Genomic DNA, 13,557 nt, shown 5'->3' with positions numbered 1-13,557 from the left:
TTTTGGATCTATGCGACGAAAGAAGAAATTTGAAATCTCATATTAATAGTGGTGATAATAGAGAACGGTATAAATGTATTACTAAAATTATTAAAAAAGAAATCAAACATTTTAGTAACTAGATACTAGATGAATGCAAAAATATAGAAGAGGACTTAAATAAAAATAATCCTAAAAGTGCATTTCAAATTATCAATAAGTTAACCAAACCTTTTACTGCAATTAATTGGATCATAGAAGATGAAGATGGATCTCTTATCATGGATAACCAGAAAATAGTTAATAGATTGAAATGTTATGCAATCAAGCTTCTTCAAATGGACCCTCAACTGGCTGATGATATTTTGTACGGAATTTTGCCAGGAGGTTCGGAGAAAGGAGATTACCCGATATTAAAAGAAGTCATTGCAGCAGTTAGCTCTTCAAAAATAGAAAAATCACCGGGAATTGATGGTGTTACAATGGAAGTGATATGCGAAGGAGGTGACATCATCATAGGCACCTTGCTAAATTTATTCCAGGACGTATGGAACACAGAAACCTGGCCTTCTGATTGGCAGACTTCTATCCTTGTTAGGAATAGGTATTCCTAAAAAGAGAAACATCAATAAATGTAGCAACAATAGAGCAATAAGCCTTATCCAAGCAAAATCCTGTTAAAAATACTATTGTCAAGAATCGAAAAGAAAATAGAAAGTAGACTATCAGATTAACAAGCAGATTTCTGGACAGAAGTACAATCGACCATATTTTTACAATACACATACTAGGTGAAAAATACATAGAACATAACAAAATAATCTTTCACAACTTTTTAGACCTTCAAAAAGCTTTTGACTCAATATGGCACGAGGCATTATGGAAAATTTTAGAGCATTATGATATTGACAACAAAATCATTAGGATTATTAAATCTCTTTATTGCTCATCTGAAATGAGAATTGAAATTAAAAATTACAGCAGTGAACTGTTCTGGAGAGAATGGGGGGATAAGACAGGGATGCATCTTGTCCCCTCTTCTTTTTAATTGTTTTCTGGAATATGTCATAGATGAAGCTCTTCATGAATATGATACTGGAATAGTAGTTGGCAGACTAAGAATAAATAACTTACATTTTGCAGACTATATCGATCTTCTGGAAGAAGTGAAGAAGAATTACGAGAGATAACTAGCTGCGTTTTCGGAATATTAAAAAAATATGGATTATATATAAACCTACAAAAAACAAAAACAACGATAACCTCAAAATCAGGTCTTGAATTCTTAAAGATACAAATTGAGAATGTAAACAAGTTCACTTATCTAGGGAACACGTCGAGTCAAGATGGTTGTTCAAAAACCGACATTAAATACCGAATTGTTAAGACAACTGGCAACTGTGGCCCTACAGAAGTTAAAATCATTGTGGGGAGATAACAGAATAGCAATCACAACGAATAAGAATAATTGATAACTTGGTGAATTTTATCCTCTTGTATGGTTGTGAGGCCTGGACTTTACTGAGGGAAGATGAGAGGAGACTCCTATCTTTTTGAAATGAAAACTTACAGAAGACTTCAAAATTCCCTATACCACTCACGAAACCAATGAAACTATCCGAAAACTGATTGATTCAATAGGCTGGAGAAAAAGGGAAAATATTCTGACAGTCATCAGAGGAAGACAGATGAAATGGTTCGGACATGCGGAGAGGGCTAATGGCATTTCAAAGCACTAGAAGGAATCATTTTGGGATCAAGGGTTAGCAGCCAACCTCAATTAAAATGGACTGATAACATGGACTGACTCGGGTAGCCTGGTTGGCCGAGTGGTTAGTGTATCCACTCTCCAGCCAAAAGGCTATGGGTTGGAATCTGGTCATGGGCATGGATATTTGTGATTGTCTGTGAAATGCTGGTGGTGGTGGTGCTAGATGGTAGATGGTGTTGGTGCAGTTGTAGTTGGTGGATTAAGTGGTGGAAACAGAGAGTTGTAGAGTTGGTGTTCTCCCTTGATGAGTCTTTGGACTCCCTGGAGGTGTCATATAATAATAACATCAAAAATGGACAAATTCCTCCCTTTCTCAACTGACATTAAGAACAAGAGACCGAGATGATTGGAGGAGGCTAACAAAGAATATCACCTACCAGCCATTGAGTGACCCAGGAGAGAAGGAGAAGAGCCTAGAGCAAAGACTTCATGGACAAACTTTGCTTGCTTAAACTTGGATAAGGATTAAAGAAGAATATTATTTCTGGGCAAGTATAATTTGCTGACATAGCTTCCCTGAGAACTGATTTAGGTTATTTTATGTCATAAGGAAAAACCTACAAGCAGATTGATGGCCCATCTATGGGTCCCCCCCCACACACACACACCTCAGCAGCAGCAGCTTGTACTTTTATATAGGCTTAAGGAAAAGTGGAGTCTGTTTTTTCTAAACTATACTGCTAGTTTAGAGTAGAAATGGAGTGTAAGAAAGGAATCAGAATGAGTCTGCAAAAAAGTTGTAATATAATAACCCAGATCATCCTCTTCTGAGTAGCATTAGGCATTTTTAGGGAGTTTTTAGCGTAACATCCCCAAATGTGAAAATCGTATTCTATGGATGAGGGCTTTATATAGTACACACTGGTCTCAGTTAACTTGATTAATTCATTCCTGCAAACACATCCTGCAAAATGGAAATGCATTAATCAAATATAATAATCAATAGGAAAAATTCTAATTGGTCTGTGACCTTCAGGAATGTCCATAAAGAATTTTTAAAATATTAATGAAATTAATTGTAGAATATAATTGATATTCTATAATTATACTGTAATTATAGAATTAAATGTTTGTTGCTTAAAAATATGACTGTGTTCAAATAGTCAAGCACATGTACTTGAATATTTGAACACAGCTGTTTGAGCAGTTTTGGCTTTCTTTTTTTTATCATACAATTTCCAATAGCAAACAACATGCTTCTCTAGTCCCTGGCAAAAAATAACATGCGTCTTTCGATCATACAATGAGATTAAAGGTTCTTTCGATGTTAGGATCAACATTCAGCAGGCATATGTTTTTTTGCTTTGTTGATATTAATCTATTCAATGAATCATTTACACCTTTTAGCACATACAAACCACATGTATGATGTGCATATAGCAGCACTCAATGTTCGAAATGCTTCCATTTTGACTTCATACACACTCAAAATATGTCAGTCCACATATCAGTGGCAGCATGCACAACATCTAATGGAAATGCTGCCACTGCTCACTCCAAATCTTGTAATGCTTGTGTGTTGTTTCTTGCAGGCTACTCTCTCAAACTCCGACCACAATTTGAACTCCAGTGGATTCAGATCAGGACTTCCAGACAGCTGAAGTTTTAAATTACAAACCATTAGAAAAAAAGAAAACCAAGACATCCTCTGAAGAGATTCAATGATGACTTCTAAGGCTGGAACAGGCCACTCTAGGCCTAAATTCTTGAAAAGTGTGATGATGGCTTCCAGACAATCAATCACATGGTGATATGCGGTCGGGGCACATTCACCTTCAATCACTGTTGTGTGGTTCTTGTCTTGTGTGCAGGGACTGAGTCCTGTTGAAAGGTCTACTGCTTATCCTGAAACTAGGCTTTGTTCAGGGGGCCATACCACAGATTCCAGCACAATGTCCGGATATACTTAGCTGGAGGTTTTGACCCTTTTCTAACAGAAATGCAATTTAGATACCCAATGATACATCATTCTTCACCAAACCATCACTTACTCAGGGTGATGATCTTTCTGAAACCTGGGTGCTATAGCATGTGCTGTGTAACCATCTGGGGCATATACCCAATCATTTTGGTGATAAAACGACTCTTCAATAGTGAAAATCTTGTCTGTAAAGACGATATCTCTGTGTCTATTGTTAATGTACTGCCAGATAAGTGCCTTTAATTTTATTACCCTCTGACTCATAAGTTGTTGTGTTAGGAACTGTCCGGTAGAATGACGATAGGCTCTGACTTTAGTACATACAACATCATTCTCTGCAAAACATTCATCTCTTACAACTTCACTTTCTTCATTCTCACAGAGTTATGATGGCGGTGTGCCTTCACAGCCCTCACAAGCTGTTGCATCCTAACAGCATTATTGACCTATTCATTAGTTCAGATGTGTCTTTTGTATATCATTATAACGGTTAATAGTCCAAAACATAAACATCCTACTGATCTTGATTGTTTTTAGTGTGTTTAAAATAACAGGTAGCTGCATTCCAACCTTGTGAAGTGGTTCTCATAATCTCCTCCAACTCATATTAGCCCATATAGTTAGACAACTCTCCCTCTACTGATAAGTGCACGAATGTTGGCTGTGCACAGTACCACTAACGGAGCTGGGCTCCGTTAGTGGTACTGTGTAGGCAGTACCACTACAATTTTGTGGGCAGCACAGGCCTTTGCAGAAGTTGTAACATTATTTATGGCATGACAGTAATCTAATTTATTTTGCATATAAATGTCAATTTTTTACATGATTATCCTTGTTGAAAGTTTTTCCACTTGGTTATACTATAAATTAAAGATGCCAAGAAATTATATTCTTGGTTTAATCCTTTATCCAAGGATTGGATAAAGGATTAAACTTTATCCAATCCTTGGATAAAGTTACTGAAGTTACTTCAGGACTGGGCAAGGCAACTCGCAAGTGATGTGAAGCTAATGACTTCACATCACTTGCATTAATATTCCATAATGCAAGCACATATCCTTATGGACTTGTATAATGCTATGCATTATGGGAAGGGCCACTATCCAGACTGGCTTTAACCGTTATTGAGGTCTCCTCAGTGAGAGCTGACTCAGAAGTGATACCAAGGTTAAAGTAATGCAGAAGCCATATTTCCATATACAAGTAGCCCAAAGGTGTCACACCTTATTATTAAATACTCTGGATAAAGTATTAAACCAAGAATATAATTTCTTATCATCTTTAATTTATAGTATAACCAAGTGGAAAAACTTCCACCATCCTTCTCTAATCAAGAGTATTTGGAAATATGACTTCTGCACTGCTTCAAGCTTGATGTCTCTTCCGCATCTGGCAACCCACTGATGAGACCTCAATAAAGGTCAAAACTAGTCTGGGTAGTGGCCCTTCCCATAATGCATTATACATGTCCATAAAGATATGTGCTTTGCATTATGGGATATTAAGGCAAGTGATGTGAAGTCATTACACAAGGTCCACAGTTCTGAAGTTACTTCAGGTGCAAACTTTGTTTGCTTATACTTGGATAATAGATTAAACCAATAATATAATTTCTTGGCATCTTTAATTTATAGTATAACCAAGTGATAAATCCTCCAACATCTATCTCTAATCTAGAGTATTTTAGTAATAAGGTATGACACCTTTTGGCTACTCATATATGGAAATATGTCTTCTGCATTACTTGAACCTTGATGGTTCTGGCTTACACTGATCAGATTATTCTTGGCACACAAACAAATGGATTCATGCAAAATTTGCAGTCAATATTTTCTTATATCATAGAGGTAAAACAGGTTTTGAAAACTAACATTTTTGTTGTATTTAAATTATGGGAAGAACTAATATACATGTATTATTTATATATTAACTCTTGGTTAAAATGTCATTTTTATTATTCATTTTGAGTACTTTTTTTAAAAAAAAAGTTTTAGGGAACAAAGTATTACCATAAAGTTTTCATTCTTAAATGAATACTTACCTCATATATTATTTTGTATAAGGCTGGTATTGGAATCAAACCAGAAACACCAGTGGACAAAGTAATACCCTTCATTAAGCATGTTGATTTGATACTAATTATGACAGTTGAACCTGGATTTGGTGGACAGGCTTTCATGGAAGATATGATGTCAAAGGTATTTTAAATTTACATTTTTGAATAAGTTGATTTTTTTTTCTCATCATATATAATATTTCTTTCACTAATTTTAAAATGTTTTCAGCAAACTTGTTGAGTCCATAAAATAGGAGATTCAGTGTAGTAATTGTTTTTTGGGAGAGAAGAGTGAGTACCTTACATTAGATATCCTCAGGTCATTAACATTTCTTTCTTATTTAACTTTTTTTTCAGTCCCTCCCATTATCCCTTGAAAATGCGATGCAACACTAAGTCTTGAAATGGTGTATCAGATCTCCTCTCTCTATGATTACTCAGATAATCTTCCCTGCACTGAGATGTTAAAGAATTTTTTTGTATATATATTTTTTATTATTCTTATGTGACTCCCACACATGAAAGGTTACAAACGTTTAGTACATTAGTACTGTAAAGGAGCAAAGGAATTTTTTTTTTCTATATTTATTAATTTTGTGATTTTTTTTGCATAGTCCAGAAACCTTGCTACAGAGACCAAACATGGAACTCTTTTTCAAGCCACTTCACACCTCCAATAAGCAGGATGATAGTCTTGCACCTGGCAATGAGATTAATCTCCTACCTAAAGGCAATCACAAACATCCATGCCCATAGCAGGATTCGAACCTGCAGCTTCTTGGTTGGAGATTGGATACCCTAACCATTCAGCCATCTAGGGTGGCAAGTCTATACTGCTGAAATTTTGCTGTTTACTGTTTAACATTAAACAAAATGTGATAATAATGATGTTATTATCACATCGTTATTATCACATTCCTGACATGTACCCTCAGGCCATAGCATTTAATTGCATAATATTTATTCACTTTAAAAAAAAAAATGAAAATCAACTTTCTTACATTTCTGTTACAAATTTGTTTAATTAATTGTATAATGCTTATTTCCATATAACACTTTTTATATGAATTTTGCATTTTTAAAATATTTTATGAGGGTTAATAGTAAATAGTACTTTTTTTTTTCTAAAAAACATTTCTTTAATATTTTAAAATATTAAGAAAAATGTTTTTTAGAGACATTACAACTTTGGAACACAGATATAGAAAATGCAATAAAAGAAAACCAAATGGCATACAAATCATTCCTTCAAAAACATATAAAGGAAACAGAATAAATATGCAAAAACAAAAGAAATATAGCTAAAACCATAGTACACCAAGATTCTTTGGACAGATTTATTAATAAAAGAGATACAGGGAAGACAAGACAGCCTACAAATTATTAAGGAAATTAAACAGTGAAGAAAGAGATACAGTACAATCAATATAACACAAGAGAAACAATAGATAGAACATTATAAGAATTTATGAATGAGTCCTCAGACACCATGAAGGTGCCAAACAATAATAATAATATTTACAACACAGATTCTTAAAATTAATAAATAACTGTTGGGGGAAATGTGATGTTCCATCAGATTGGTCAAAAGCTAATGTTATATCTATAAGAAAGTTGAGAGATGATTTTGAAAATTGCATAGGAATAACTTTTTCAAATACAGGTTACAAAATGTACAGTAATTCTTTAATAAAAGATTTAGAAATATTGCTTACAATAAACATGTAGAGGAACAAAATGGTTTAAGACATGGATGATTTTGTATAGACAATATTTATTTGTTAAAACAAATTATTTAAAAAAAGATAATTTAATTTAGATACTCATCTGACCTTATTAGATTATGAGAAAGCTTTTGATAAAATACACAGAGAAAAATTATAGAATATAATGGAAAAAAAAACAATGATATCCATTACATTTGGTACAAGCTATACAAAGTTTATATAAAGATACAAAAATACAGTTTGTTAATAAATTAACAGAAGGGAGTAAAATTAATCAAGGTGTTAGACAGGGATGTCGCTTATCTCCAACTCTATTCGACGTACTGTATATATGTTGATCAGATTATGAAAATATGGAAATATTATATTTCACAGAATTTCAAATCAGCATTTTTATAGTACAAAGCAGCATGTTATAGTTTGTACGTGACAACGAGTAAGTGAAACAATTCAAATTGTAGCAGACAAATTATCTAAAGCCCTAATTTAGATAATTTGTCTGCTACTCTCTAATGTAGGAGTTAATCTTAGGATAACAGTCTTCTAAATTTTTGGCAAATTAATTCAGCCATACTTGTTCAGGTTAGAATTCTTCATAGCCATGGACTCTAAAAATAATCTTTCTGATTTGTAATGACTTCTAAGTAGCACATTGGTTTTCTTCCATCTAATCCTGTGTGAAGTTGTGTCCAAAGTGTGGTCTGCCAGTCCCGACTTGCCATAATAATGGTAGCGAATGTATTTTTTTATGTTCTCCAAGATGGATGTTAGCAGATCTTCCTGTCTGCCCATAGTAGGCCAATTCACAATCACAAGGAACTTTATACATGGATAGACTGCCTGAGAGAAGATGTGTGACTAGTGTATCCAGGAATGGGAGCGAGTTCTGATTTTCAGTGGTAAATTGTATGCGCTCATGTTTGTTCAGGTGGCTAAGGAATGTGTTTAACGTTTGGCAGCCGTGTGGCCAGATAACGAAAACATCGTCAACGTATCTAAGCCAAACTGTAGGTTTTAGAGTAAAGGAATCAAGAGCACATTGCTCAAAAGCTTCCATATAAAAATTAGCAATGGCAGGGGGGTGATAGTGGTGAGCCCATTGCTATACCCTCTTGTTGTAGGTAAAATTTATGTTGCCACATTAAGTAAGAAAGTAATAAAGAAAAACTTAAGGCCAAATTTCATATTTTAAAACAATGGCAAAATTTGAATACCAGTAACACAAATCTAACCAATCAGGATCTTGCTTCCCTGGCAAATAATTCCAACAGTGAACAAGAGACAAGGAGCTACCAACCACATGCAAGCAATGTTCATGTGATCAACCTATCTAGCCACACCTTAAATAATGGTCAACTTGCATTACTTTCTATGTGATATATAACATCCATAACTGGATGTTATATATCACATAGAAAGAGTCATTAAATCTCTTCCAAATAATATAGCTGATAAAATTTGTTTAGAAATCAGCAATGTTTTGAATAAAAAGAAAACCATATGTAGCAATCTGACAAAAACAGAACTAGCAGCAGTTAAGTCAATAAGATAATCAAGATATAATTATAACAAAATTGGACAAAAGGTAATGCCACGGGTATCCTTGACAGATCAACTTATATTCATCAGATGAATCGACTAGTCTCCGATAATAGCACCTATCAGCTTGTGAACTATAATCTGACCAACAGGATAAAGAAAAAAAATGGGGAAACTACTTAAGTCCATCACTTTTTTTGGCCGTCAGACACCGTTAAAAAACTAATACTGCATTATGCCCATTCTCCCAGAAAATCTGGTGTTCCCAAGGTACACAAACATAATAGTCCACTTCAGCCAATAGTTGAGAATACACAGCCCTAATTATCACCTAGCCAAGAAATTAGCATCAGCACTCAAGGAGTTGATAGGTTATTTCCCCCTCCTATATAAAGAACACACAACACTTCATAAACAAAATTAAAAACATAACACTCGGCAAAGATGATTTATTAGTCAGTTTTGACATTTCTGCTCTTTTCACAAATGTCCCAATCAGTGACATAATTTTTCTTCTACAGAACAAATTTCCACCTGATATTACAGCTCACTTTGTCCATGTACTATGTTCCGGTTACTTTGTGTGGCAAAATAAATTTTACCTACAAAAAGAAGGTGCAGCCATGGGCTCACCATTGTTCCTCCCAATTGCTAATTTTATATGGAAGTTTTTGAGCAATGTGCTCTTGATTCCTTTATCCCAAAAGATTTCAGGCTGTTGAGGAAATGGAGAAACTTTTGTTAGTGCAGATTAATGATAAACAATGGCAGGTGACAGTATTTTGGAGGCAATAATTTGAAAAAAAGCTAAGCAATTACATACTGACCTTAAGTGTTCAACCCCAGGATCTAGTACTGAACAGTGATGATTTTAAAGCTGGTATGGGATGGTCTGAGCATTTTAAAATAGAACTGGGATCCATAGTGTAGTAAGGCAGCCAGTGCTAACAAAGAGGCTGCTAATCAATTTGTGGATGAATTTAAAAACTTATGTAGGGATAGAGGGATTTATTCCTCAGCAAGTGTTTAATTGTGACGAGACAGGACTTTTCTGGAAAAAGATGCCTAAGCAAACTTATATTGCACAAGAAGAGAAAGAACTGCCAGTTCGCAAACCGATGAAGGAATGGTTAAATGTCTTGTTGTGTGGTACTGTTAGTGGTGACTATAAAATTAAACCTTTGTTAGTGTTTCACTCCAAAAATCCCAGAGTGTTTAAAACAAACCATGTAATAAAAAGTAAACTAGATGTGATGTAGAGATCTAACAGAAGTCTTGGGTAACAAGCTAGTTTTTTATAGAGTGGATCCATGAAGTGTTTGGCCCCAGTGTAAAAAAACTACCTTGAAAAGAACAATCTACCTTTGAAAGCACTTCTTGTGCTGCTCACTCTCCAGGTTTGGAGGATGATTTGGGCGAGCACAATTTTATAAAAGTCAAAATTTTACCTCCTAATACCACTCCTCTTATCCACCCTATGGATCAGCAGGTCATTTCCAATTTACTTTATACAAAGGTGTTTCGAAGTGACATCTTACACACAACTGACCCTTAGGGATTTTGGAAAAAGCACCTTAACATCTTGCATTGTTTGAGGCTTATAAATAAAACATAGGGGGGGGGGTGTCTTTGAAAACTACGAACTCAGCCTGGAAAAAATTGTTGTCTGAGTGTGTGACAGGCACAGATTTTGAAGATTTTCCTGCAGAGCCAGCAAAATCTGTAGTTGATGAAATTGTGTGTCTGGGCAGATCCATGGGATTAGAAGTAGACAATGCTGATGTAGAGGAGTTGGTGGAAGATAATCAAAGAGAGCTTATCACTGAGGAGCTAAAAGAACTGCAAAAGGAGCAGCACAGAACTTTTTTTTTCAGAGGAAGAGGGATCCAGTAAGCGAGCCATTTCCCTTGCTGAAATGAAAGAACTGTGCTTCCATTGGGAAAAAATCCAAATCACTGTAGAAAAGTGGCGCCCTGATGTATCTATGGTTAATGACAGTGTTAACATGTTTAATGATAATATCATTGCACATTTTAGAAAAATTTTAAGAACAAGACAAACCCAGACAACTCTAGATAAGTTTGTAATCAAAGCTAAAGAATCACCATCTAGTTCACCCACAAAAAGACAGAAAAGAGCAGTGACACCTGAGGGGTAGTTACCAGACATTTTCATCTTCAAAACAATAATTTCCTCCTTCTGCCCAATATATCTTCAGTAAAGGAAAGGTTATATTCTTATTGTTATTTTATTTTAATCATGATAATAGGTGCAATTTTTTCATGTGGAATGGATTAATTTATTTTACATTAATTACCATGGTAAAAATAGTTTCACATTAAGAACTTTTTGTTATATGAACAGCCTTCTGGAACAAATTAAATTCATAAAATGAGGTTTTACTGTGCTGGTTAAAGTGCATTACTGGAATAGTAATTAAGGTTTCAAGGGTGTGCTTTTACTCCCTGTATTTATATGAATGTTGAGTCTGGTGGAGGATGTGTTGTTCCAATAAGTATGGTGCAACAGTCAACAAAAGGAATTAAATCCAGAGTCCACTCACTATACATACTGTATTTACTCAGGCACTTGCTTAGTTTAGCAAACAGCGACAACCATGAGAAAGTAAACTGCACCGAAAGGGTAACAAAATTCTATTCTTTGTATACTGGTTAAATATAACTACTGTATATAATGGCTTTTTTAGCATTAATGAGTTTTATTTTTATTATTGCATGAGAACCACATCTGAAGACTCATTGCATTATGTCATACTGCAAATGTACTGACTGACAAAATGCTTAGATTCTGCCAGCACATTCCATTAAAATTCTACAAGCAAAAAATCTTCTCCTAATACCTTTGCAGACAACAGTCTTATTCAATTTCGAGGTATGATCCCTTGTTCTATCCTCTCTAGCAAAGTGCTGAAATTTTTCATCTCCATCAAATCCTACAAAACCCTTTTAGTAATTTAAGCCATTTTATCATATTCTGTCTTTTGTGAATATAACCAACTTCTGCAACTCGAAATCCAATCAATCCTTGTAGGGAGCATTCAATAGACTGCTCAACATTTTGGTCACTCATCTCTGGATCCTCTCCTTCATCACTTCCTCATCTCCATTATTTTTAATGATTTCATCCATGAATGACAGCTGAATAGGAATTTATACCTCTATCACAAGTGCAGAACAATCAATGATTATGAAGACTGCACAAAAAGTTGAAAAATAATTTTTAACTGAATTACATACAGACCACTGAATTACAAACCTTTATGCAGATATACATAAACATCAGTTATGCAGCATATATGCACAATATTTAGTAACACGTCACTATGTGCTCCAGGCAACTATTTAAGAATGCTGTTCGTCAGTAATCGTCAATACTATTAATCACAATGGAAAAAACAAAGGATCTTTTGGAGTTCAATAAAGGGTTACTGTAGGTGCTCATCTGGCTCGAGCGACAATTTTGAAAACAGAAGACTTGACTAGTTTCTCAAAAGATAAGATATCCTGGGTGTAAAATCAGTGGAAAAAGAATCCGCATTGCTTGTCTAAGAGGTATAAACTATGACTGTTCCTAAGACAGTGAAGGCTGTTCCCAACCCATATCTCACCAAACTATGTGCAAGGAATTGAAAAGGAGTGGTATTGGCAGCCGAATGCCTATACGTAAAATAAAAGTTCCTAATTCAGTGGCTGGCATGTGTAATGATATAATACTGAATACTAAATCAAAAATAAATAATTTTAGTTCAGTCTTTGCATATTTAAAGGTTACAATATAGACCATAACAATTAATTGCACAGTGATTTTTTCGAAGTAAAACATACCATTATAAAAACAGAACTTATAGGATACAAAGTTTTCACTATTTTCGCCACATCAGCCTTTTTAATCGCATCTCTATGTTTATTAATAGTACAGATTGTCGATTTTGCCATGTTATAATCCTTAGAAAATTCAGAAATATGAATTCCATTTTTCCATTTAGCTATACGTTCTTTCTTGAATTCATTAGTTGGTTAGATTGCTCTCTTTTTCTATTTAGTTTCATCACTACACTTTTTAGGAGCCATATTAATCAGTTATTAAATAAACACCACAACAGAACTGGAAAAAAAAAAAAAAACACTTTGAATTAGAGAGTAAATTTACTAAAATTATGATACACACTAAAGAGTGGATTCACAGCACTTGAATAGAACCAAATACACTGACCTGAACCGATCAACAACTGCAGAGATAATGCTGCCTCATTTAAGCATGTGCATTTGTAAAACAAACAGTGTTGTTTGCCAATCAGTACAATTACTTTTCAATGGAAAAGTTTTTGAAACAATTTGTTTGTATAAGGAGGTTTTACTGTAATTAGTTTCGTCTGCCATCACACCACCTTTGTGCACTTTCACTGTTTTATCTTCTTTATTCATTATTATACACTAGCAAACTTCTCATTAAATAATCAAGTCAGAGGTGGTACTATTAATTCCCTAGCATCTGAAGAAATTCAATCATTTCTTCACTGCATCTCCTATATTTAGTTACCTCA

The 13,557-nt window shown here is 34.4% G+C and overlaps 1 protein-coding gene across 1 annotated transcript in view; it reads left to right on the top strand.

Annotated features, from left to right (window-relative positions):
• The window catches only part of Rpe (ribulose-phosphate 3-epimerase), a 54,972-nt gene that overhangs the window by 21,321 nt on the left and 20,094 nt on the right, over positions 1 to 13,557 (top strand). The window contains exon 3 of the mRNA XM_090393212.1: positions 5,735 to 5,869. Within this exon, the coding sequence (XP_090249338.1) occupies positions 5,735 to 5,869 (135 nt within the window). The remainder of the gene's footprint in view (positions 1 to 5,734; positions 5,870 to 13,557) is intronic.

This window comes from Typopeltis vanoorti, chromosome 1, assembly GCF_054136105.1.
Source record: "Typopeltis vanoorti isolate ZY-2024b chromosome 1, IOZ_Tvanoo_1.0, whole genome shotgun sequence".
NCBI lineage: Eukaryota > Metazoa > Arthropoda > Arachnida > Uropygi > Thelyphonidae > Typopeltis > Typopeltis vanoorti.
This window is presented reverse-complemented; position numbering and strand designations above follow the sequence as displayed.